The sequence below is a fragment of the Glycine soja genome, chromosome 4, assembly GCF_004193775.1.
Source record: "Glycine soja cultivar W05 chromosome 4, ASM419377v2, whole genome shotgun sequence".
Lineage (NCBI taxonomy): Eukaryota > Viridiplantae > Streptophyta > Magnoliopsida > Fabales > Fabaceae > Glycine > Glycine soja.
This window is the reverse complement of record NC_041005.1, coordinates 46255274-46282421: the sequence shown is the minus strand read 5'-3', so window position 1 is coordinate 46282421 and position 27148 is coordinate 46255274. Positions and strand designations below refer to the sequence as shown.

Sequence of the window (27148 nt, the reverse complement as noted above, 5' to 3'; positions counted from 1 at the left end):
CCAATTGTGTCGAAATAATTTCCCTGCTTTATTTTTTTCTTAGCCCTTAAGCAATCCATTAATACCAAGAGAGGTCATCTATGTGTGTAATTCTAATAGAATGAATTGTCTACCCTTATATAAGAATTGTATGTAATTTTAAATTTGTTTAACTGATATTTCTTTATCTATTATTTCTATTATCTTTAATTATAATTATCTTAACCAATTTAATATATTATTATACTAACATCTTTTTAAAATAAAATTAACAATCTAATATATTAAAATAATTTAATCTATCTTTTCCTTTACTAAAAGATATATTTAAATATCTTTATCTAAATAATTATTGAATTATTTTTGGGATGTTACAACTAGCATGCCAATATCCACTCGCATGAAGTTCATCATCCTGTATTTTTTTTAGGCATTATTTTATAGTCATAATATGTCATTTTTCCCCTCTGTGTAACAATCCTAGACATTGACACTATAAATTTGTCCCGAGCAACTAAGACAATGTTGTTAAAGGCTTATGAAAGATTATTCATTAACACATCACACATAGGATAATAAGAAAAAACATGTTTACACAAGTTTTTTTTTGTATTTTCCTTCTAGCCACGCCTATGCCTTGACTTTCATCTTCTTTAATTCCAAGTAATTTTCTTCAAATGCTTGATAATATGTTGCTTTTGCTACATTCATCATAAGATCCCTAATCAAGGCTCCTTTTCCAAATTGTTTTTTGAAATTTGCATATAAGTGTCTAACACATACCTTGTGTTTGACACTTTGAAACATCTCCTAAAACACATTAACCAACCCCTAAAAAAAATTCAATCAAAATATTAAAAAAAAAAACAATAAAAAGTTAACCTTAAATATACTAAATCAGAACCTCACCTTTTATTGGTCACTGATAAAGATCCATTTTTTTATCCATACCAATGTCTTATAGCAACAATGTGAGAAACCATCTTTAAGACTCTTTGGTCTCTGACTCAATCACAACAAAGGCTATTGGATAATATTGGTCATTATGGTCTCTCCCGACAACAATAAAAAATATACCTCCATACTTAGTCTTCAAATGACAACCATAAACACCAATAAATGGCTGACATCCCGCTACAAAGCCCATCTTGCAATCATCTAAATATGTATATATATATATATATATATATATATATATATATATATATATAACTTCTAAATCTTGGAAGCAATGTAGGGGATATGTGCTTAACCTTTAACTTGCATGTGTTTTGCTTGAAATTTAATGCCAACTACTCCTTATACCTATACAACAAGCAACATGGCTTTGCTGCATCTCCATCAACGTCCTCTTAAGCCATTTTCTTTGCTCTCCAAGCTTGAGCTACAATTACTCTGATAGAGTAGGTCTTCTTCATATCATTAATAATGCCATTCAACCATACTTTTTTAGTTGTCAATAACTTGCCATCAACTTTTTTAGTCAATCATTTTGAATTTGTAGTCTTGTTATTGAAGACCCTCCCACACGTGTGCTTCCGTTCAAATGTCTTCATTTTGAATATTGTGTTGTTTTCCACTTGGCTTACCAAAACTTTAAATGAACAACCTTTTGACTTACACATAACTCTAACTCTAATTTTGTCATTTTTTGGGAACCTAACCTCCATTCTAATAAGAATCAAATACTCTCTCATTGCATCCTTAAAGTCAACTAAAGAGTTAAACTTCATTTCCAACTGAAATTTGAAGTTCTTTCCTAATTCTTCTTTCTTAAACTTAGGAAATTAATCCTTCTTACCTCTTTCCTCTTTAACATTTGAACCATCAAAACTACTCAATTATTCACTTTTATAGTCTCCCTCCATGTCTTTAGTGAATGTAGGATTGACTCCATGTTGCAAATCATTATTCAACTTCTCAATTACTTCTTTTGGAGTCAAGTTCATAGTTGCATAATCACCAAAACCATCATCTAAACCTAAAATCATATCTTCCTCACTATCATCGAGGTATACATCCGACTTACTCTCACTGTCACTCTTATCATCCATCTCAATTGGACCCTCAATTTCACTCACCCTAACTTCAACATTACTCATGTCACTTTTACGGCCTTGGGTATTTTAAAAACCAATTCCCTCTCAACAATTCGAGGAAGCCCGTCTTCAAACCAACTAACATCACAAACAACCTTTTTAACATAAATATCCAACAATACATTTGTGTCTAACAACATGTTCCTCAAGCTCAACTACATCTATAACCCACTTGATGGCTCTGTATCCACCAAAAGACTTCAGACCATTGTTTCTCCACCATAATGTGACACCATTCTCACAACATAAGTCCTGCTTCACAATACCAAATTTGCAAGTAGGAAGCTAATTTATCAAAATTTGGCATTTTAGTTTCTAGTATTCAACAATTTCTTTTGTTTCATCCACATTTTACTATTAATTATGTTAGTAGGAAAGTCAACAATGCTGTGCATACATTATTTAGATCATCAATTAGTTTTCCTTTATAATCAACTTTCCAAAGTATTTCTCAATTATTGATTCTATCATTGCAATGAATTTGAGTTGATGTTTGGCGGTAAAAAAAAAACAAACATTAGTTAACATTTGTTTATTTATATTTACCGAAGAAACTGAATTTCATTGATTCATATATACATATATATATATATATATATATGTATATGTATTTATTTAAAATATTTTTTAAACCAATTGCAAGTGTGAAAAATGGTTATTGTTAATTTATTATTATGGATTAATTAAGATTTTAGTCTTTAACTTTTTTAGATTTTATTTTTTAATCCTTTAAAATTTTATTAATTTTTAGTTCTCTATTAATTTTCCGTTAACATTTTTAGTCTCTTATTTGTTTCTATTGATCAAGATTTGTAAAAATAAATGAGAGATTATAGATCAACAAAAAAGTTAAAGGACTATAAATCCTGACAAAAATATTAATAAAGGACTAAAAATTGTCAAAAAAACACTTTTAAAGAACTAAAAATTAAAATATTAAAAAATTAAGGGATTAAAAAATTATTTTAAGCTATTATTATTATTAGTACTCAATTTTGATTCCTTATAATTTAATTCATGAATTTAGTCATCTAATTTTTTGTAATTCCATTATTTTAGTACTCAATTTCGAGACTAAATGTTCACTATTACTCATCAACATTGATTGTCACATGTAATGTTTTTATTAGATGTTAATTTCGTGTGCAACCTCCAATAAAATTGTCGCAAGTGACAATCAAGGTTCACTAAAAACACCACACGTGATGGTCAATTTAAACAATTAATCATCAAGATTCAATTTAAAGGTTGGGGAAAGATTACAAAAATTTGAGAGACTAAATTCATGAATTAAATTATAGAAAAATAAAATCAAATTTCAAGATACTAGAAAGAGACTAAATTTATAATTTAACTTTATTATTATTATTATGTAAAGTTGTGCTGTTATGTTTCTTTTTTTCCTCGTAAAAGAAGTCTCGAACAACAAAGCATATCCCCCTTCCCCGGCGCAGTGTAAGACGTCACACTAAAATGCGCGACCATCTTGTCCGAATCAATGGCCACATCACTAACCTGCGCCCATCGTGCGGTGCTATGCAGTGTGCACCAAACTCAACTCAGAAGCAGGCACGGCACAACAGTAGGAAGAAAAAGACGAAACAAACAAAAAACACACACACCAACTAATCAATCAATTAATAATTAATTAATAACATGACGCTCCTATATATAACCATAACTAATAAAAAAACAAACAAAAAAAATCATTCATTTCATATCTCCCTTTGTTTCTCTCTTCTCTCTTCTTCTTCTGTGTGTCTGTCGTTGAAGCCAAAACGAAACAACGAAGAAGAAGAAGAAGCATGGTTTCAACGAGACGCAACAGTGGGTCTTTCTCCAACAGTAACAAGAGGTCCTCTTCTTCTTCCGAAGACAAGACTCCTTCCCCTCCCCCTAAGCGCCAAAAGGTTTTGTTTTCTTTTTCCATTTCTTCGCAGAAACCCTATTTCTCGCTCGATTCGCGTTGCTGATTCGCTCCGATTTTTTTTTCTCAGGTCGACAATGGTGCCGCCGCGTCGGAGAAACCGATGCCGGCGGCGGAAAATTCCAAGGAATTGGGCACGCCGGAGCCTCCCGCTGATTCCGTAGAATGCGCCGCTCAGGACGCCCAGATCTCCGGCGCCGCCAGTCCCGACGGCAAGGCCGAGGCCACTCCGCCGATCGCCGATGGTTAGTCTTTGCCGGTCACACTTTTCTCACGTTTATTATTTGTTTATCTTTTATTTTAATTATTTTATTATTATGTGATATGAAGGTTCTACACCGACTGTGGTGGCTGATAAACCTAGGGGTTCGTTCTCTTCTTGGAGTGTACATCCGAAGCAAAACCCAAATTTCGAAGCTTCAGTTCCATGGTGCAGACTCTTGTCTCAGTCTGCGCAGGTAATTTATTTATTTATTGTTATTTGTTTTTGTTTCTGAGTGAAATTGGAGTTCACTCCAAAATCCAGATTTTTGTTTACTTGGAATTTGATTTTGTTGTTGCTGCAGAATCCGAATGTTTTAATTTGCACACCCAACTTTACTATTGGCTCAAGTAGGAGTTGCAATTTTGTGTTGAAGGATCAGACTATAAGTGCAAATTTGTGCAAGATCAAGCACACGCAGGTACATACATCTCAGGGAGTTTGTGATTGTGCTTGGAATGGAAGGGTTAGGTTTTTTTTTCTTTGTTCCGAGCACACACCTTGGCACTATGATTTTTTTACTGGGTTGCTGTTTGAGATGTGAATGAATGCTTGAGTGAAGGTGTGTGCTTGGTTGGCTTCTTTTCTTTTTCTTTTTTCTTTTCTTTATAGTTGTTTGAGGTAAATATCGTAGGATATGTATGTGCAGTATGATTACTGTTGTTTCTGGAAATGATCAGCGCGAGGGAAGTGTCGTGGCTGTGCTAGAAAGTATGGGTAGCAAAGGATCGGTGGTAGTGAATGGGACTCTCGTCAAGAAGAGTACCAGCTGCATGCTTAACTCTGGGGATGAGGTGGTTTTTGGTTTGCTGGGGAATCATTCTTATGTATCCTTTTTATTTTTTTTGCATTTGAATATGGTGTTGGTCTTTCTTCATTACTGTTCTTTTCTAAAGGAGAATAATCAAAATTTTCTATTTGCTTACATGTATTAAGTCATTTTGACCTTTTCTATCTGTGTGTGCATGGGGTTCCTTGATTTATTTTGACCTAGATTTTTCAGCAAATAAATCCTGAAGTTACAGTTAAGGCTGCAGAAATTCAGGGTGGCGTTGGCAAGTTTTTTCAGTTTGAGAGGAGGGCTGGAGACCTGGCTGGAGCTTCTATTTTGGCCTCTCTTTCTAGCCTCAGACCAGAGCTTACAAGATGGAAATCTCCATCTCAGACTGCCAGTAAACCTCAGCAGGGTACAGATGTGTCTAGTCATTCTGTTCTCCCTGATGGTACAGAAACTGAGCTCGATGGCCTGGAAGGCAACTCAGCTCCAAATGTAGCGACTGATAAAGCTTCTGATGTTGGAACAAGTGACAAGAATTCACCTATGGATTGCGATCCAGATGATGCAGGCACAGAGGCAGGCAATGTAAAAATCTCTGGGGTGAATGCTTTCCTAGGGCCTTTCTTCAGGGTTCTAGCTGGATCTACTTGTAAACTGAAATTGAGCAAAAGTATCTGTAAACAGGTATTTGAAGAAAGAAATGGGACGAGGGATGCGCAAGCTGCATCAACTTCGGGTACTTCTGTACGCTGTGCGGTTTTTAAAGAAGATGTCCATGCTGCAATACTGGATGGGAAAGAAATAGAAGTGTCCTTAGACAACTTCCCGTACTACTTGAGGTATAACTAGTAGATGTCTCAGTCAATCCCACGAAACTTTTGGCTTTTTTTTTGAAATTTTACGTATTTGGTGAATTTCAAACTGTCATTCTTTGTTATTCCTTTCATGCATTTTCTTATTATTCTCTTATTTTCAAAAATAATTTCCATTGCATATTTCATGTACGTTTGTTTACTACAAAATTAGTTTTAACACACAATTGCATTATTTAAAATATCATTAAAGTGTAGAAAATTAAACTAATCATTTTTATGTAACAATTACAATTTTGAATTAACTGTAAATTTTGATATCCTATACAAGATAGATATATGGACGTTTCTATGTTAGAGCTGCATTGCTAACAAAGGTTCCATTTGATTAATCTGAATCAACGAGTCTGAAAATTTCTTAAAACAATTGCGAATGATATCAGACATTAAATAGTAATTATGCTTATATCATTTACAATTTTATATTAAGTGGTTTTCTTCCATGATAGTGTGCTGATTTTAATTTATCATTTTATCTATACTTGGTGTATAGATTGATTTAAAAATTTAGATACAACAACAATGTCAATGAACAACTACAACAACAATTAGAATCTGTTCCCTCTATGTGAAGTCAGCTACATGAATCAAATGAGACCATTGTATTCTGTTAAAAATTAGATGATAGAATTTTTTTAAATTCAATTCTAACCCACCCCTACATTTCCCCCTCCAACAACAATGTCAATGACAACAACTACAACAACAATTAGAATCCATTCCCTCTATGTGAAGTCAGCTACATGAATCAAATGAGACCATTGTATTCTGTTAAAAATTGGATGATAGAAAATTTTTAAATTCAATTCTAACTCACCCCTACATCCCCCCCCCCCCCCCCTTCTAAACTTGTATTTCTCATAATAAAATGCTCTCAAACAGGTCCTTCCAGAAAACTCAGGTTTTTGTTTTGAAAGCAAAACCTACTTTACCCCTCATCAACCAAAAAACCTTGCAGTTTTTCTGATTCACCCAATACATTTACTAAATATAGATGGTAAGTTGTCAGTTACTCTACGTTATGAGCTGAAATCTGAAGCAGGGACAAATTGATTGTTGAAGAAACTGTACCATATATGTGAAAAAAAAAGATTTAGCTGGAATAATATTTAGGTGAATTGAAATGAGAAAATGCCACGTGGCTTTTAGCAGCAGTTGCTTCATTTATATTATTTTGTATTTGAATTTTGTAGTAAGCATTTGGGTTTTATATCTTGGGTGCTGCTTTTATCAATTATGGTCCAAAATCAATATTTTAGCTTTATCTTTTCATGTTGATTTCTTTTTTTCCGATGTGTATTGATAGGACTTGGCAGTGGCATGGCACGTGGTTGTAAATTTTGAACAAGATTTTAAATTTTGGTCTTTTTTTCATTGCAGTTAATGTGGTCTTACAATATTTCAGTTTGATGTGGTTACTACCATGAGATGTTGCAGCCACATCACTCGATATTGTCCACAATTGAAAGTCTTGATTGTGAAACATTTATTAAAGTTTCTTAGTTTTTTTTTTTTTTTTTATCATAGACAATTTTTATTTGTGACTTGATTGTCCCTCATGCATTTTGCTCGATTCTCATGCTTATGGCTTCTTGGTTTGGTCATTAATTGTATTTCTGATCATATAATTTTGCAGTGAGAATACAAAAAATGTCCTAATTGCTGCTTGCGTTATACACCTGAAGCATAAAGAACTTGTGAAGTACACCACAGATCTTACAACCATAAACCCCCGTATTCTACTCTCAGGACCTGCAGGTGTGTGCATAATGCATTACAGCTCTCCTATCTCTTTTCTTTTTTAAGGATTTTGTTTTGGTTCTGACTTCCTTCTTTTCAACTCATTGTTTCTCCCAATTACCATTTTTTTTACAGGGTCAGAAATATATCAGGAGATGTTGGCAAAAGCACTTGCAAAATACTTTGGTGCTAAATTGCTCATATTTGATAGCCATTCGCTTTTGGGTGTAAGATAAAGTTTCCTTGTTGCTCTGATATTTAGATTAATCCATGCACACCTTTTTCATTGATGTGCAATTGAAGCATTTTTTCACTGGCAACACTGGTGATGAATCTACATTTATTGTGTCTATACTTTATAGGGTTTATCCTCCAAGGAAGCTGAGCTGCTCAAAGATGGATTTAGTGCTGACAAATCCTGTGGCTATGCTAAACAAAGTCCTACAGCCACAGACATGGCCAGGTGCATGGATCCATCAGCTAGTGAACCAGAAACGCCTAACTCCTCAAATGCACCTACTCCATATGGCTTTGAGTCTCAACCTAAGTTGGAAGCTGATAATGTACCATCTACCTCCGGGACAGCTAAAAATTGTGTGTTTAAACTAGGTATGTGTGCTTCTTATCTCTATTTAAGGAGCCTTAATTTATCACAAAGGTTGACGTTTTCCATATATAATTCTGCAGGTGACAGGGTAAAATATAGTTCATCTTCTGGGGGCTTGTATCAGCTTCAGACTATTTCTTCAAGGTACAAGTTTGTATTAAATTGTTCTGAACTGGCTTATATTTCTCATAATCTTAATGATACAACTTGTTGTGCGCATTCTTTTGCTTTTAGAAAATGAACTACAGAGATTAAGTTGTCTATCAAGATTACCTATGCAGATCTAATATTTTATACACGATATAGTAGTATACCAGTGTAGCAGGTTGAATTTTTTTAACCAAATTTAACTGTCCTAGCAGACTGCCCTAACTCATGATTGCACCCTGGCAATCCAAATCACTGTAAATAACTAGTTATACAGCACATTTTTTTTTGGTGAATACAATGTATGTTTGGCAATGAACAGACTATACCACTCATGGGAGATATGGAACTGTAATGTAAGGGGAAGGGTTTTTTTAAGGTGATTACACTGTGAGAATAGATTAAATCTAATGTTAATTTTTTGGTGGGTAACAAATGACACTTCAACCTTAGTCATTGCTTATGCCAAAGCTGCTATTTGTGTAACTGCATAAATGTTATTCTTTCTATCTACTCTAGGTTGCAACTTAAACTTTGCTTAGGGAGAAATGTGGTAGGAAAAAAATGAGAGAAATGAAAATAAGAGTTAGAAACTATTTTTCTTTCTTTTTTGGTAGTCATATAAATGAAGGTAAAAAAATGGAGCAACAAACTTTCATATGCACCTACTGCTTACTTTCAGTTTCACTAAAATGTTATTTCTGGATTGTGTTGTTAAGAACACTATAGTAGTTTTACTGTTTTCTTATATATATTATTTAGCAAACAAAGCAATTGTTTTTATTTTTGGTTATAACTTTGCTCAGCAATCGCATATTCAGGGGTCCAGCTAATGGAAGTCGGGGGAAGGTTGTCTTACTTTTTGATGATAATCCCTTGTCAAAAATTGGCGTAAGATTTGATAAACCCATACCTGATGGAGTTGATCTTGGAGGTTTGTGTGAGCCTGGTCAAGGATTTTTCTGCAATGGTAATGCCCTATCTATCTAATAAATTACCCTTTTAGATGTTTTATATTCTTATCTACAAACTTTATCTTGGTCTTTGATCTTGAACTTGTCCTTTTCTCTTTCCAGTGACTGATCTTCGATTGGAAAACAGTGGCATTGAAGAACTTGACAAATTACTTATTAATACATTGTTTGAGGTCAACTTGTACTCCACCCTCTGATCTAATAAAAATTTCCTCGAATAATAATATATCGTTCGTTAATCTTATAAGAATTTATACATCTTTTTTCCAGGTTGTGGTTAGTGAGAGCAGAGATGCACCTTTCATTTTGTTCATGAAAGATGCAGAGAAGTCTATAGTTGGAAATGGAGATCCATTTTCATTTAAAAGTAGGCTTGAAAATCTTCCGGACAATGTGGTCGTAATAGGTTCACACACTCACACTGACAGTCGAAAGGAGAAGGTAATAACTGTGTTTTTAATGATATCTGTTTTGTAATGCTAGAATGGCATTAAGTGTAGAGGCATTTTAAGCCATCATGTGGATACAATTACAGAAAAAGATTTTAGCAGCCATTTGCATGATAATTTGAGCAAAGTGTTATATGCATACCATTTGGTTTAGGTACCTGAATTGATCAGTTTCCTATGATCTGTAATTTTTAGTAGGTGTGGGTTTAATATATCTGGTTTTATTTTATTAATTGTGAAACTGCGAAAGATGTGCATTGTCAAAATAAGATACAAATTGGATATCTTAAGTATATGATCCTTTGAAATTTTTCTTTCATTCTTGGTCTGTATTAGCGTGTACAAGTGATTATGTTATTGTATTTAACTGCTTTTCCTTGCAGTCACATCCTGGGGGTTTGCTTTTTACAAAGTTCGGAAGTAATCAGACTGCTCTTCTTGATTTGGCTTTCCCGGTAAGAACCATTATCTCCCTTTGTGTATAGTCTTATATTTGAAAGAGCAGAGCACGATTTACCGGTATAGTCTTTCGCATGTATTACTTCAGGCTTTCTCTGCTACAGTAACATCTCTCCCTTGTTTTCTCTATCTATCAGGATAGTTTTGGAAGATTGCATGACAGGGGAAAGGAGGCCCCAAAGCCAAACAAAACCTTAACTAAGCTTTTCCCAAATAAAGTGACAATTCACATGCCACAGGTTTGTATGTCTTCAATTTTTATCCCTCTCCTTATATAATATAATTGTCAAATTAATTACCAAAATGTTTTAAGTTGTTGGTTGAAGGTATATGAATTGTTCTATTGTTTACATGCCCCCTCATTCAAGATCCTTTAGGCTCGAAGCATGGATAATGCAGACATATAATTATAAATTTCAGTTTCAATTAAAAGAATGGGAGTGCGAAAGATTGAACTCATGACCATTTGGTCATATAGAACCTTTTATACTGTGTCATGATTAAAAAATTCAAAATGTTGGGAAAGGTACATAAATTGTTTTATATCTAACAGTGTTTATTGTATGTTTCTTGATACATTACAGGATGAGACACTTCTAGCATCTTGGAAGCAACAACTCGATCGAGATGTTGAGACTCTTAAAATTAAAGGAAATTTGCACAACTTACGCACAGTAAGTATCTTGTGTGAGCTTGTAATTTTAATCCAAATTGTTTTATAGCAACTTATTATATTATTATTAATATTTTGTTTTAAACCTAACCTTATATTTGGTTTTCAAGAAAACATTATTCTTGTGGATTTTGCGTCTTTCTCATTTTGGATTCATTCTATTTTGCCTGTTGAGCCATCCCTTTCCAAAAAACTATTTTTGTGCCAGTATGTTGGGTTTTATATTTAAATGGGTGACATGGAACAGTGCTACCAGACAACAAATTGGTTGTTCTGGACCTAAGTAAATTTTGTACAAGACAGTTAGGATATAATTTTTGAGCCAGGACTTTCTTTAATGAATATGGATCTAGCTCCTTTAAAGTGAGAAAACAAGGATACATCTGTTGGTTTTAATTATAGTACCTCATAAATGCATTTAACTTTAAATCAATGGTGGATGCAACTTTACTTTCTCACATTGCAGTTTGTGTACTTGCTCGTTTTAGAGGGGGACTAAATTTACTGGATATAATGTTTAACTTCTTGTTCTAAAGTGTCTGAGGCAAGTTTTATTTCATGCTGTCCATCAAATAGTATTCATGGTTACATCATATTTTGGTTGCTGAAATGGGAGCTTCAATGTAATTTCTCATCATAATTTTGATATTATTTCCTTCAAATTAGTGTTAAATGTGGTTGTCTTGACTGATATATGTGTGTGTGTGTGTGTCATTTTGCCTTGTTTTTTTTTTTTTTGCTCAGCAAAAAATATTTAATATATTTATAGGCTAGTACCAGTGGTACTGAAAGTACATAGGAATAAATGTGAATCCTGCTTTTCCAGAATATTGGGAAAGAGCTGGAGACACAATGAAGTGTTACAAGAATTCACCCACACCTGTCCCCCTAATTACAGAACCCTTCCTTCAAATTAGAGGACCATTGGTTAAAGTGAAGAGTGAAATCCTTGTCCATTGCTCTGATCCATGACCATAGTAGGAGTAGAGCATCGTCCAGTAGCTTAGAACCGTGAAATGTTGCATTTTGGAACACCACCTTATTTCTATGCTGCCATATTGTCCAGGTTAAGGCAGTCCACCAGCATTTCCATCTTTTAGACTTAACTCCCTCTGCTAGCTCAGTTCCATGTTGTAAGAAATGGTCCCTAGGATTTTGTGGTAATGCACTGGTGAGATTGACCCATGACATCGATTCCCACCATAAGGGGAGGGTTTTGATACAATTGAAAAACAAGTGATCAGCCCCCTCTTCCTTAATTCTGCAAAAAGGGCACAGCATGTCATCTACTATTTGTCTCCTTCGAAGGTTTGTCTTGGTTGGTAATCTATCCCGAATTAGCCTCCAAGTGAAAACTGCTGTCTTTAAGGGTATTTTGAGTTTCCATATTTCCCCAAAATCATGTTCCTGTCTTTCTTCCATCAATTCCCCCCATAGCAATTCATATCCACTTTTTGTTGAGTAGTGGCCTGCAGGTTCCAATTTCCAGACCCAAGTATCCTCCCGTTCTGGATGGAGTTGCTGCTGTGATATGTCCCCGAGAAAGGTGTCCGCCATTGCCATTTCAGAATCAAAAAGGTTTCTCCTCCAGTTGAGCTGCCATTCCCACCCATTGTTTGTGTATGTCCGCAACTGCTGTATAGTTTGCTTTTGATGGCAGGAAATCTGGTACAGCCTCGGAAATTTGTCTCTTAGAGATAATCCGTTGTTGATCCAGCAATCCTCCCAAAATCTGAATTTGTCGCCCCTACCCACGCTCCATTCAGTTTGTCTTTTGAGAGGAGCATGCTGCTGTAAATGCTGAACTGTCACGAGGTCTTTCCACCAAGTCAAATCGTTGCAGCCTTTGATCCCTTCCTCCAGCGCCCTCCGGCCACCATACTTAGAATTCAATATTCTGGCCCAAGGTTCCATTTGTCTGTGGAACATGTCCCATCTCCACTTACCCATCAGTGCTGAATTAAAGGTTCTAAGGTCTTTAACGCCAAGTCCACCTTTGAGTTTAGGCATGCAAACTGTTTTCCAGTTTACCCAAGCGATCTTCCTATGCTCTGTTCCCCCTCCCCATAGAAATCTTCCTATGCTCCGTTTAGTCATTTTGCCTTGTTGTTATTGCTATTTGCTAAATCTGTTGTTCTGGCAACATTTTAAGACTTATCACTAGGATTACAACAACAAATTTTCATGCCACTAGGTGAGGTTGGCTATATGGATTCTACAACATCATTAGGCTCGATTAAAGACCAAATTCTCTGGGATATTATTCACCATGAGTTCCCTCTAAACAATTCCTTCCAATATTCTTCTTGGTTTCTTTTCCTCCGTTTCATGGGGTTAAAAATCATGCAATCTACTCTTCCTGGTGCTTTCAATGGCCTTCTTTGCACGTGCCCAAACCACATTAGCTGATTTTCTGTCATCTTTTTCTCAATTGGTGCCACACTAATATTTTCTCATATTCAATCATTTCATGTCTTGTCCTTTCTTTTGTGGCTACACATCCATTACTAGGATTTTTTTTTTTGCACAGCAAAAATCAGATAGTATTATATATAATTCAGTACTAGGTGTACTGAAGAGAGGATAAAAAGATACAAGGCAGAAAATTGCCTAGCCCATCTATAAGATACATAAGCACATTAGCTGAAACCAAAAAGGAAACAACCCCCTAAGATAGCTCCTCCTTCAAGTTAGTAGACCATTGGTTGAAATGAATATGGAAATCTTTGTCCATACATTTTAACCATGACCAATTGTGGAATAAAGCTTCATCCATGATTTTTTCGGGGTTGAAAATCTGGTTATTAAAAACCACTGAATTTCTATGCTTCCAAATATTCATGGATAGAGCTATCCAAAGCACTTCCCATCTCTTGTCTATATAGCTCTTGCTGTTCCAATGAGAGAATTGTATGAAATGATTTTTAGGGCCAATGGGGAAAGGGCCCACTCTATTAACCCAGCTCAAAACCTCCCACCAAAGACTCCTAGTTCTTGTGCAAGAGAACATGACGTGGCCAACACTTTCCTCCTCAACATCACATAAAGGGCATCTATAAGAAGGTAGATCCACCTGCCTCCTTCTCAGATTTGTCTTAGTAGGCAATCTATTTTTGAAAATTCTCCAAGAGAAGGCACTTGCTCTTGGAGGAATTTTCAGATTCCAAATAATCCTGGAAGCACTGTCTTCATTATCAGAACTGCCATCATCCTTCAAGAGGTTGTAGGCTGACTTTGTGGAATAAGACCCACTAGGATCAGCCCTCCAAGTAAGAGAGTCCATACTAGAAAGGTGGATCTGAAACACCATCAATCTCATCCATGAAAGCTGCTACCATATCGATTTCATGATCAAAGAAATTTCTCCTCCAATGCATCTTCCAATCCCATCTATTGTCAACAAATTGACCCATTAGGCTGATAGTAGAGTCCTGCTGATAACTCACTTGATACAGAGCAGGATATTTGTCTTGGAGGGTTAAGTCATCCCCCCTCCACTTATCCTTCCAAAACTTGATTTTGGCCCCATTACCCACCTTTCACCTCAAGTTACTGATCAAACTATTGTGGTGCTGCTACTGGAAGACAGATTTTAAATCCTTCCACCAAGGAGAAAAGTCTGCACTGTTTCTGCCATAGAGTAAAGCGTTCCATCCTCCATATTTGGACAGTAAGGTTCTTGCCCAAAGCTGGTTCTGATTATTCGCCAGCTCCCAACCCCATTTGCCAAGCAAGGCCTCATTAAACTTGTTCAAGTCTTTAATTCCTAACCCCCCTTTGATCTTAGGAAGACAAACTGTATCCCATTTGACCCAAGGGATCTTGGTTGTCTCATTGCCACCTCCCCAAAGAAAGTTTCTCTGAATAGATACTATCTTATGAACTACTTTTTTGGGGATTCTGTAAAAAGACAGCAAGTAAATGGGCAAAGCTGTTAAAACAGAATTGATGAGGGTTATTCTGCCACCCATAGAGAGACATCTATGCTTCCAAGTTGCAAGCTTGGCCTCAAACTTGTTGATGATAGGCTGCCAAACACTCCAGCTTTTAGGGCTTGACCCCACTGGAATTCCAAGATAAGAAAAAGGAATAACCAGCTGGCTGCAGTTAAGAAAATGAGCTGCATCTCTACACCAACCCTCTGATTTGCCCAAACAGCCAAACTGACTTTTAGCATAATTGATCTTGAGGCCTGAAACCATCTCAAAACATCTCAGAATAGACTTTAAGACTCTAACATTGGCCGAATTTGCAGTTCCGAAAAACAAAGTATCATCTGCATATTGCAGAATATTGACATCCATTACTAGGATTGTTGTTGTTTAAAAAAGAATTTAGGTTTGTATGTCTTTGGATATTGGAAATGCAATTATGGCCATGCTAGGTTTAGTCTTCTGTATGATTCTAAATGTTGTGTCTTTATGGTACTATTTTATATCTTATGTGACAAAGTGGGGACTGGGGCTGCAATTTATTACTTTGTTGTTCTGCAGGTCTTGTGCTTACACGTTTTCCTGCTTTAGGATTACTGCTATTGTTCTAGTGAAATCTTTTGTTCTGTGCATATTACCCTTGATCGCTGGCTGCGTAAGTTATGGACTTAAAATAGAGGGGTGAGGGCACACCCCCCACACCCTCCCACCCACCCACCCACCCAAAAGATAATAATAATAATAATAATAAAGTGGTATGATTATGAAGGGTTAAGAATTATGTAAGTTTCTTAATGGAACTTAGGCCTGTATCTCGAGGAGTCGGGGTGTAGTACTAATGATGACAGTATAGTCCTTTGTAGTTAATTCCTTGTTACTTTTAGAAAGTATTCAAGTTTCATTGTATCATTGATTTTTTTTTTGCTCAGCAAACTTAATATATTATAAATGAGTACTAGAGGTACTAAATAATACAGTTTTAGAGACATATCATATGTAGTTTGGGTACAGACATTGATAACACAAGCTGAAAGATCCCACACTACTTTAATTGAACATGGAAATAAATTATATTCCTGTGCTGCTGTCCTAAGAAATCCAGTTTTGAGATTTGAGGACCACTGATTGAAATGAAGAGAGAAATTTTTTTCCAAGCATCTGAGCCACGTCCATAAAAGAAACACTGCATCTTCCATTAGTTTATGAGCGTTGAAAATAGCATTGGAGAAGATGATGTTGTTCCTGTGCTTCCAAATAGAATAAGTCAGAGCTAACCACCACCACTGCCATCTGTTTTCCTGCAATCCTTCAAACACTCCATTTTTTTTTTTTGAACTGCAAAGATATATTATATTAATAGATAAAGAGTACCAGGGGTACTACATAACAACACAGGATAGTAACTCTCCTGTAAAATAACAAAAGAACAGCAGCCCAACAAAATCACCACAAACCCAACCCTACAAAGCAAACTCTATAAAAAAGCTATAGACATTGCTGAGGACCATTGGTGAAAAGGAACATTGAAATCCCTTTCCCACCCCTTCAGCCAAGACCACGTGAGGACATGGATATGCTGTATAAAGTGCTGACCCGGATTATATGGGAAAGCCCCCACCAGACTCACCCAAGACTGACTCCCACCATAGAGGGCTAACTTTACTGCAATGAAAGAATAAATGACTCGTGGTCTCGTCCATCGATCTGCAAAGAGGACACAAGTACTCTTGTAACTCAACTCGCTTCCTTTTCAAATTGGCTTTAGTCGGCAATTTGTCTTTGATTAACCTCCACGCGAACATAGCCACTTTCGATGGAACCCTAAGCTTCCATAATTCCTTGAACTGTCCATCCTGCCCTTCTCCCGTTATGTCATGACGAATTACCTTATAAGCATTCCTAGCCGAATAACAGCCACTATGCTCTGCCGCCCACTTCCACTGGTCACATAAGTCCGGTCTAATTCTGAACCCTTCAACCTGTTGGAGGAAAGCTACCGCCATGTCTATCTCACTATCAAACAAAGGTCTTCTCCACTGAAAATGCCACTCCCACCCACCTTCTTTGAAAGCTCCTAATTGTTGAATGAAATGTTGTTGTTGAGCCGATATGGTGTACAATCTAGGATATTTCTCTGCCAAGTTGTTGTCTCCGCCTATCCACCTATCCTCCCAAAACTTAAACTTGTCCCCACACCCGACCTTCCACAATATCGACCTATTCAGCTGCTGGCCCTGATGCAGGTTTTGATTTACTATCTTTAGATCCCTCCACCATAATGATTCGGTACTAGCCCTCGAAGCTCCATCAAGACTCCTCTAACCTTCATACTTTGATTCAAGAACTCTTGACCAAGTCTCCCCCTGATTCTGAAACAGTTCTCATTTCCACTTTCCTAGTAATGATGTGTTGAACGAGGTGATATCCTTGACTCCCAGTCCTCCTTGTTCCTTTGGCAAACACACCGTTTCCCACTTGATCCAAGGAATCTTGTGTTGATCAGACGCACCACCCCATAAAATATTCCTCTGTAATCTGATTATCTTGTCGACCACCTGTCTAGGGATCCTGAAAAAAGATAGAAAATAAATTGGAATAGATGTTAGCACTGAATTTATGAGAATCACTCTCCCCCCAAAAGACAAATGTCTTTGTTTCCATCTCGCTAGTTTTCTCTCGCATTTAGTGATTGTAGGTTCCCAAGTCTGACATCTTCTAGGATTAGCACCAATAGGGATGCCAAGGTATGTGAAATGAAAAGACATCAATCTACAGTTGAAATAATTGGATGCACCATAAGTCCATTGATCTGGCACCCCAAAGGCCCCGCAACTACTTTTGGCGAAATTTATCTTTAACCCCGATGCTAGCTCAAAAGCACGTAGTATTGCTTTGATTGCTCTTACATTCTCCATAGTTGCCTCTCCCAAAAATATGGTGTCATCTGCATACTGGAGCAGGCTAACCTCAACCTTCTTTGTGCCCACTAAGAATCCCCTGTATAATCCTCCGTCAATTGCTTTTGACATTAGACCACTCAAACCTTCTGCAGCAATATTGAATAAAAGGGGTGATAACGGATCTCCCTGTCTGAGTCCTTTCTGTGGATAGAACTCCTTCAAAGGGCTTCCATTTACCAAGACCGAGATGGAAGCTGATTTTAGACATCCCTGTATCCACTGAATCCACTTTAGACCAAATCCCAATCTCCTCATCATGTAAATCAAGAATTTCCAAGACACGGAATCATACGCCTTCTCATAGTCCACCTTGAAAACCATGCACGGTTTTTGGCATCTTTTAGTCTCTTCAACTACTTCATTTGCAATCAGCACATTATGGAGCATATGTCTGTCTTGTATGAATGCTGACTGACGTTCGCTAATGATGTAGGGCATAACTCTCTTCAGTCTATTAGCCAACACTTTAGCAAGTATCTTACAGGTACATCCTATGAGGGAGATAGGCCTGTATTCATTTAGCCCTTGAGGGTCCGCCACCTTCAGGATTAAAGCTATGAAAGATACATTCAAGCCCCTCGGGAAGACTCCATTGACATAGAACTCGTCAAAGAATCTAAGGAAGTTTGGTTTGATGACTTCCCAAAATTGCTTAATGAATTTGAAATTAAGCCTGTTCGGGCCCGGGCTTTTATCATTTCCATAGCTCCAAACAGCCCTTCTTATCTCCTCCTCCTGAAAGTGCTCCACTAACATGGCATTCTGCTGAAAATCAATGGTATTGAAACTGATCCCATCCAATGTTGGTCTATCAAAATCTGTTTCCTGGAACCTTTGTGAGAAAAACCTCCTAACTTCTTCCTCTTTGAGCGGGCTCATCCTTCCACACTCCATCAACCATCACTCCATTTTAACAATTGGACCGCCTCCTGGAATTTATCAGCAAATGAAAATATCTCGAATTGCAATCTCCTTCCTTAATCCACTTGGATCTTGCCTTCTGTCGCAACAACGACTCGTGTTTGGGCTGCCTCCCATACCTCCTGCTGAAGCTTCTTTCTGAGCACTCGCTCGTTGTCATCTAACTGCTTGTCTGCTGTTTCCTCTTCTAGTTTATTTAATTCTTCCTCTATCTTCTTGAAATGGCTGAAAGTGTCTCCAAATTGATCATTATTCCACGTCTTTATCTTCTGTTTGAGAGCTTTGATTTTGTTTTTTAAAACATGACCCCCCCACCCCCCATTCCACTCTGAGGGTTGGACGACCAACTTTCGGACACCAGTTTCTTGAAAGATTTATCAGATAACCAGCAATCCAATAGTCTGAAGGGTTTTGGGGCCCAATCGATGCTTTTGGATCTAAGCAATACGGGACAATGATCCGAGAAGTTCCTGACCAGCGGAGTTTGGACTGACCAAGGCCATTTGGAGAGCCACTCTGGGGAAACGAAGGCTCTATCCAACTTGCTTTTAGCTGTACCGTTCGGTCTAAACCAAGTAAATCTCTTTCCCACCCATGGCACTTCTTCTACCTCCAACTCCTCCATCCAATTATTAAATTCCCCGATGCTTCCATCCACCAGCCCCCTCTGCGAAGACCCCATTCTTTCTCCACGTGTCCTGATGTTATTAAAGTCCCCTAGAATACACCAATGTCCACTCGGATTCTGGTTTTTCAGCTGACAGACTTTATCCCACAACACCCTTTTGTCTTGCAGATTACATGGGGAATAGATATTTATGACATGCACTGATTGCGATTCTTGACCCCACTTCCCTGACAACAATATGAATCCTGCTCCAACTGATCTACTCTCCACCTTAAAAGAATTTTGATTCCATATACAGAGAATGCCACCAGCTGAATTTACTGATGGAGCAGCCTCCCAACTGAAATCAGAATTCCCCCATAATGCCTGACACATATTCTTTTCCTTTTTTGTTTCTTGTTAACATAAAAGGTCAATATGATGCTCTTTAACCATCCTTTTGATTGCTGACCATTTAACCCCCCTCCCTAACCCTCTTACATTATAAGAGATGATATTCATGAGACCCTTCCCCTGCCTCCCAAGCTAGCTGCCTCTTCTCCATCTCTTTCCTCCATGTCTGTCAGTTGTTGAACATAATCTCTTTGAGATGTACCTGTTTTTAGCCCCAATTCATTGATCATTTTCCACACACTTTCTACATGAGGATCAAATTTTTCCTCCTGGAGCTGATTTTCATGCCTTTTGTGTGATGATGAGATTTCTGTTTGTATTTGGTGGTTGGCTGATCCATGTCCATCGTTATTCTGCTGAAATGGTCTGTTTTGAACACGCTCTGGGCTTGAGTCAGCTTGATTCGAAATGGCAGCACCGTTGTGGGCTTTTGCTTTTTTGTTGTTCCCTTTACGGGAATACGCTAACATAGGAGTTGAAAGCGGTGCTGTTTTTAAAACTGGGCCTTTTTTATGAGTAGAACATGTTTTAGGGGGGGTGTCAATAGCACGGCCCAAATCCACCAACCCCATCACCTCCTTGTCACGTGACTTGGGTGAGGGTGATTCAAAACTGCCTTTATCTTCCTCGTAAGCATCTCCTCCAACGTTTCTTGTCGCCCCCCTATTTTCGTTTTCGTGCAAACTGTCCTTGCCGACAGAGCTGACACTCCTCCCTAGGTCATCTTCATCCCTAAATCGCTCCTCCTTTCTCCCTGCGTCACTAGTGCCTCTTTATCCCTGCTCTGCATGCGCCGAGCACCTGTCAGCGCTTTGTTCGATTGTTTGACGACCTGTCGGACAATAGCTTTGTCCTTTGGGTCGTGTCCGCTGCTTTGCCCAATCGCCTCTCTGTTTTGGCCCGCACCGCCTGATTCCGCCGTCGGTTTTTCTGTCCGAGCAACCTGCATGATTCGCCATCCGTCTTCCCCGCGCAGCGACCTCTCCTCGTCGCCACCCCTGTCCTCTGTACCGTCAACGATGACCGTCTGGGCTCGAGCTCCCCCTTGGGTCTTTGATGACCCATTGTTGCCTCTCCCATTGCGGGTCTTGTCATCACACCCCGACACTCCCTCCATCGCCATGTCCTCCATAGCTTCTGCCTCCAAGCTCACTCCCCCACTGTTGCTCCTATGTTCTCCACCACGTTCGCTGCTCGAAGTTTGTGCCTCCACCCCTGTATCTCGCCTTCATACCACACTTCATCATCGCCTTTGTTGGAGTTGATCTCCTCAGATGAGTTGAAGTCACGCTCCCGCCTTAGCTGCCACCTAGCTCCTGGAGGCCCACTCTCCTTCGTTATGTGCACCGAAAAAGTCTCTCCCTGTATCTGGACATTTACCGTGTGTTGGATCAGCGGTTTCCATGACGTTTTGATTAGCGTCAAACCTCCTTTGTTCCTTTATACTCTCATCAGCATCCACCAGCTCACCTATACCCGCGACTATCTGCTTAATGTGATACCTATCCTATGCTACCAAAGGTATTCCCCAACATTGGAGCCAAGTCAGTCTAAAGCCAGGGTGTAGATTTGGATTCCACTTCTCTATTGAGTAGAACAAATCGCCCCATCCTTCATCTTCTTCGTTGAACATTCTCTCTGTTTTCTCTTTTGTGAGGGCCAGTAACAAGATCATATCATCACCGATGTACTTTGGTGATATGTTTTGTCCGCCATCCCACCATATGCCATCTTCTATCCTATCAAAACCTGCTAGGTTTTTCAGTCTACCCACCCAGGCCTCCTTGAGCCACTATTTGCCTGTCAGCGGTATGTCAAGGTTCACTTCAGATGTGGAATTGGAACTTGTATATTCGAGTTTGGTTGGTATTCTCCTTTGTGCTGGTGTTGGGGTATTCCGATTGACCACCTCCGCATACGACTGTCGTTGGACTCCCATCTTCGTTCCTGATATCCTGCTCAGGTACATTTCTCTTCTCCCCTTTTGTGGTTGTTTGGTCTCTGCTCTTCCCCTCTCTACTGTTTGTGGCTCTCCCTTCTTTGCTCTCCCATATTTGGAAACATTAACATTCATCTTCAATCCTCCGAACACCATGTTGTCCAATTGCTGTTGAAGCTGATGCATATCTCTCACCCCCTTATACCTCACGAAACCATATCTCCTTCCTTGGTTGTTTCTTTTCTGGGGTATGAAAACCTCTCGCACATCTCCTTTCTGTTTAAAATGGAACCACAACTCTTCTACTGTTGCATCTTCAGGGATCCTCGTAAAATAGAAAGAAATGACGTCCTTATGGTCTCTCCAATTCGCTCGCATGTAGGATTGACGCTGTCCTGTTGTTATCCCTTCGATGGTCAGACGGGAACCCTCCATCGTTTGTAACCGGCACTCTCTCTCCTCTCTTTCCTAGTCCTAACTCTCTCCCACCCACTGTTTCTCTCTCTACTCTCTCTCTCTATACTCTCTCTCTCTCCATATCGGCAACATCTCATTGTATCATTGATGCATCTAGTTTTTACAGACAATTTTTATTTAAGACATAGCACCCAAATTATAGTACCATCTTTGTTGGTAATGTCAATGGATGCCCTGTTTAATATAAGAAAGCATCTTTCATTTAGTAACTCCATCTTAAATCTTCCTCTCTAAATTCTGATGTAAGGGAAGGGAGAATTAGATAGGGACAGATAGTTGGAAGGGATTAGTTTGTTAGTTGGAGGATGATAGTTAAATAAATAGGCGAGGATAAGGATGGAAGGGGCATTCAGAGAATTAGAAAATTTCTAAAGAAAGCCTTGGAGGAGAATTGTTTCTGCTACTCTCTATTGTTCAATAAAATTGTACATTTTTGGGTGTTATTGTTACTTGTTAGGGCAAAGGGGAAGGGAAAAGTACTCTTACAGTAGTTAGTTAGAGGGGGTTAGTTAAATAAATAGGAGGATGTAAGGAAAGAGGGAGCATTCTGAATTATCCGCATTTGGGAATTGAACAAATCGTAGAAAGGGGAAGCCCTTGAGATTAATCCTCTCCTTTTCTTTGTTTTCATTCAATATTAATAATAAAATCATTCTATTCTCATATTCTGTTATTGGGTTCCTAACAACTCTTTCATACTGTGATATAGACTAAGCTAATATGAGAAACAGGATGCACCTTAAATAACTAGAAGCTAGACAAAATGGCTGTTTGATATGGCTATTTTGTCAGAGTTGCTAATTGCCGTCTGTCAGCTATCATTCTGTTTCTTCTTTTTGTCTCCTTAATTCATCATGTATTATACATTTAGTATTTGACCATGTTGAGCTGTGTAGACTATAATTGCTGTTATGATGTTCTTAACTGTTTTTCATTTAATTTTATTTATAGGTTTTGAGCCGATGTGGGGTGGAATGTGAAGGACTAGAGACCTTGTGCATTAAGGATCAGACACTTAGTATTGAAAGTATGTTCTACCAGTATGTGCTTAAGGTTTTGCTGCTTAAATATCTCCTATAACATTTTTGCTATATTGCAGATGCAGAGAAGATAGTTGGTTGGGCTTTAAGCCGCCATCTCATGCAGAATGCTGAAACTGATCCTGATGCAAAGCTTGTGTTGTCTTGTGAGAGGTAATTATTAGCTTGCACAGCTTGTTATTTAATATACATACATACTTACACACACACACACATATAACACTTTTAGGTTGTCTTATGTTATTAATCATTAGTTATTAATTTTTATTCTACCAGCATCCAGTATGGGATTGGGATCTTACATGCTATCCAGAATGAGTCGAAAAGCCTGAAGAAGTCTCTTAAGGTGATTGTTATGGACTTTTGCTGCTTTGATTGTGGGAGATAGTGACATCCAGTAGTTTGTTCCCAACTTACTGCTTGGAAGTTATTCTGTTGATAGAGTTTAATCAATTTATTTCATGAATGTTGTGTTCTGAATTATCCCTCTTATGTTTTTTGAAATCAGGATGTTGTAACAGAAAACGAGTTTGAAAAGAGGCTTTTGGCTGATGTTATTCCACCTAATGACATTGGTGTTACTTTTGATGATATTGGAGCTCTTGAAAATGTCAAGGATACTTTGAAGGAATTGGTTATGCTTCCTTTACAGAGGCCCGAGCTATTTTGCAAAGGGCAATTAACCAAGGTTTACATTACAGATTGAAACACATTCTATCATTTAATATGCATTCTCTGTGTCTATTGACAGTAGGAGTTAGATTCCATTGTTGTTGCTGATAAAAAAAAAAGATTCCATTGTTGTTTGTTTCCTTCCCTGCTTTTCACTAGTTTTATTTTTTTGTTAAAAAAGTTGATTGACTGATGAAAGAAAAATAAATAATCTGACCCAACTCATGATATCTCATTTTTGGTAGTCTTTACATGTGGTAAAGGCCTTTCTGCAAGCATGTAAATCATGTAATTTAAAATTTCCATGAAACCATTAAAGCTAAGAGCATCGATGAATGCAATTGGTTTAAGAAACTGGTTTTAGGAGAGCTTTGGAGCTGTTTCCTCAACATTGAAATAAATTTTTATTCCAGTAAAAATCACAAACATTAAAGTAATGTGAAGTTGTAGGCCTTCTCTTGTCAAATTATTATCATTTTTATATTGTGATTGTGAATTGCCTTCCATGCAGCCGTGCAAGGGTATCCTATTATTTGGTCCCCCTGGAACAGGTAAGACAATGCTTGCAAAGGCAGTTGCTACCGAAGCTGGTGCAAATTTCATCAACATTTCCATGTCAAGTATCACATCTAAGGTTAAATTTGCTTCACTGGGTTTATTTTAATGTCTCTGCTATCAGTTAGTTGTTCATTTTAACTGTGTTCTTTTCCCATTTTGCTTCAGTGGTTTGGTGAGGGTGAAAAGTATGTCAAAGCTGTTTTTTCCCTGGCTAGTAAAATTGCTCCTAGCGTGATATTTGTTGACGAAGTAAGCCTTTTGCACAAATGTTTTTAATTTGTATCAATTCATCTGCTGCAAAATAAATCAGTTAAAACTTGTATGGCTTCTTGTATAGGTTGATAGCATGTTGGGCAGGAGGGAAAATCCTGGGGAGCATGAGGCCATGCGAAAGATGAAAAATGAATTCATGGTGAACTGGGATGGCTTACGCACAAAGGATACTGAGCGAGTTCTTGTGCTTGCAGCCACTAATAGGCCTTTTGACCTAGATGAGGCTGTCATTCGGAGGCTGCCTCGGAGGTGAACTCCATGTTCAACTGCTCTTCAATTCCTTCTTTTTTGCTCTTTTTTGGGAAGGGAGGGGGGTGGTGGGGGTGGGTAGGGTGTTAATGGAACTAATAAATGTTCGAAGTTTTCTTAATCTTATTGGTCTTCTGCAGATTAATGGTAAATTTGCCCGATGCTCCAAATAGAGCAAAAATATTAAAAGTTATACTGGCAAAAGAGGACTTGTCTTCTGATATTAATATGGATGCAATTGCAAGTATGACTGATGGATATTCCGGAAGCGATCTAAAGGTTATGGGTGTTCCTTTTTATTTAACCCAATAATTTTTTTAAATTAAGGTTATGGGTGCCTTCATGCTTGCTCTTTTATTGCAGAATTTGTGTGTAACTGCTGCACACCGTCCAATTAAAGAGATATTAGAAAAGGAGAAAAAGGTATGGCTTTCTGCAATGACGGCTTAGCAGTATGCTAGTTTTTTTTTTTTTTTTTAAGTTTTTCATTTTTCTCGATTGTAAACATAGTTAGAATGGTCTGAGCTTGCATGAATCATTCTTACTTAATGTATAATTTGTTGATGCATGACAGGAACAGGCTGCTGCTGTATCAGAAGGTAGACCTGCTCCAGCATTAAGTGGAAGTGCAGATATCCGATCTTTAAACATGGAAGATTTCAAATATGCTCATCAACAGGTATATAAAAAGGAAATTTCTTTCATGCAAGATCCTTCCTAAAAAATAAAAAAATAACTGTGATATTGAAGCAGGTCTGTGCAAGTGTTTCTTCTGAATCCATAAATATGACCGAGCTTCAACAATGGAACGAACTATATGGTGAAGGTGGTTCAAGAGTTAAAAAAGCATTAAGCTATTTCATGTGATAAACCCTTTGTACAAACGTTTCTCCCATTGCTGCCTGTCTAGAAGCCTGCGTATATGAAGCTTTTTGCCAGCCTCATAATGCTTGCGGGGCTTGATGCTGAGCTATTTCGTCTATAAAAATGAAATATAGGTTTTTGAAGTACCTTTTTTTTTTCTCTCTTTTTTAAACCCTAACCTGTGGGATGTTGGGTTTTGAAAGGAGTGGAGCCTTACAGAATTTTGGCCAGGCTCTGCTGCATGTATTTTGTTCCTCATCCCCTGGCTGCCACCTCTAAAAGATGTGTGTGTTGAAAGTGTCGCACTAGAAAAAAGAAGAGTCATATGACCATGTGAAAGTATTTATTGGCCCTCCGCTAAAACAATAAGCATTTAGATCATCCCTGCTTTCTGTTTACTGTACATATGCATGATAGAGCTCCCTTTAGTCGAATTTCCTTAAGAATGTAAATCAATGAAAAATTTGTTGGACTTATGCGATGGTTCAATTCTTTCAGTGTTTACAACTAATATTTATTAAATGCCCTTTTATATAACATTTTATATCAACATAATGTGAATTGGATTAACTATGGTTTTACAGCATCAAGCCTGCAAAGGATAGATGGGTGTTGTAATGATGCTAAATAAGCAGCTTAACAGTAATTTTGAGGTAGACTAGTTGCTAATGTTTTACTATTTTTTTTATTTGTTGGTTCGTCTAAAATGAAAAGAAAAAAAATGTTGCTAAAGAACATGTTTTCAATAATATTTTTCAAAATACATTTTTACTATCAGGCAAATTGGATGTTGATTACATCAAATGAAGTGTGGGTATCAGATTTTACATATAGTTTATGTAATAATCGTGTCAAAGGTCAAATATAAAATCATCCAACAACAGTGGGTTGTTATAATAAGTTGTGAACATTCCTCTTTTCTAATGAAAAAATAATGTAAGAAATTTGTTAATCGCTCTATTCTAATGAAAAAATAATGTAAGAAATTTGTTGCCTCAGCGTGAAGGTCCATAGGTCTGTCATGCTTTGAACAAATGAACATGCCAGATGGAATAAAGAAATGTGGAAGAAAATTTGAAGCCGAACAAATCAAAGATTTAAATACCAAGGTGCCGTAAAAAGGTGTGCCTTGTAAAATTGGAGAAATGCTATTATAACTTTTAATAGATCTTTGTTGGTTTTTGTTTTAGAGTTAGTGTAAACCTTTTACACTGTTTTTGCTTTTCATGGAAAAGAAAACTAGGACGATTGGCTTTTTATAAAATAATAAGGACTA

The 27148-nt window shown here is 37.5% G+C and overlaps 1 protein-coding gene across 5 annotated transcripts; it reads left to right on the top strand.

The window, feature by feature from the left end:
* The first annotated feature begins 3769 nt into the window (after positions 1-3769).
* Positions 3770-26369, top strand: LOC114409939. 5 transcript variants are annotated; one of them, XM_028373623.1, is made up of 28 exons: positions 3770-3988; positions 4076-4250; positions 4336-4463; positions 4572-4688; positions 4948-5094; positions 5262-5630; positions 5730-5884; positions 7554-7675; positions 7793-7884; positions 8020-8266; positions 8345-8408; positions 9218-9381; positions 9488-9558; positions 9656-9826; positions 10218-10289; positions 10431-10532; positions 10878-10967; positions 23168-23243; positions 23316-23409; positions 23533-23602; positions 23765-23944; positions 24440-24562; positions 24652-24735; positions 24824-25008; positions 25149-25287; positions 25372-25431; positions 25583-25687; positions 25762-26369. In XM_028373623.1, the coding sequence occupies exons 1-28, from the start codon at positions 3884-3886 to the stop codon at positions 25873-25875; spliced, it is 3621 nt and encodes a 1206-aa protein (XP_028229424.1). In that variant the 5' UTR covers positions 3770-3883; the 3' UTR covers positions 25876-26369. The 5 variants fall into 5 exon arrangements, with proteins under 5 accessions (XP_028229424.1, XP_028229423.1, XP_028229421.1 ...); XM_028373622.1 differs by having other exon boundaries at positions 5262-5884; positions 9233-9381; XM_028373620.1 differs by having other exon boundaries at positions 5262-5884; positions 25589-25687.
* The last annotated feature ends 779 nt before the right edge of the window (positions 26370-27148 follow it).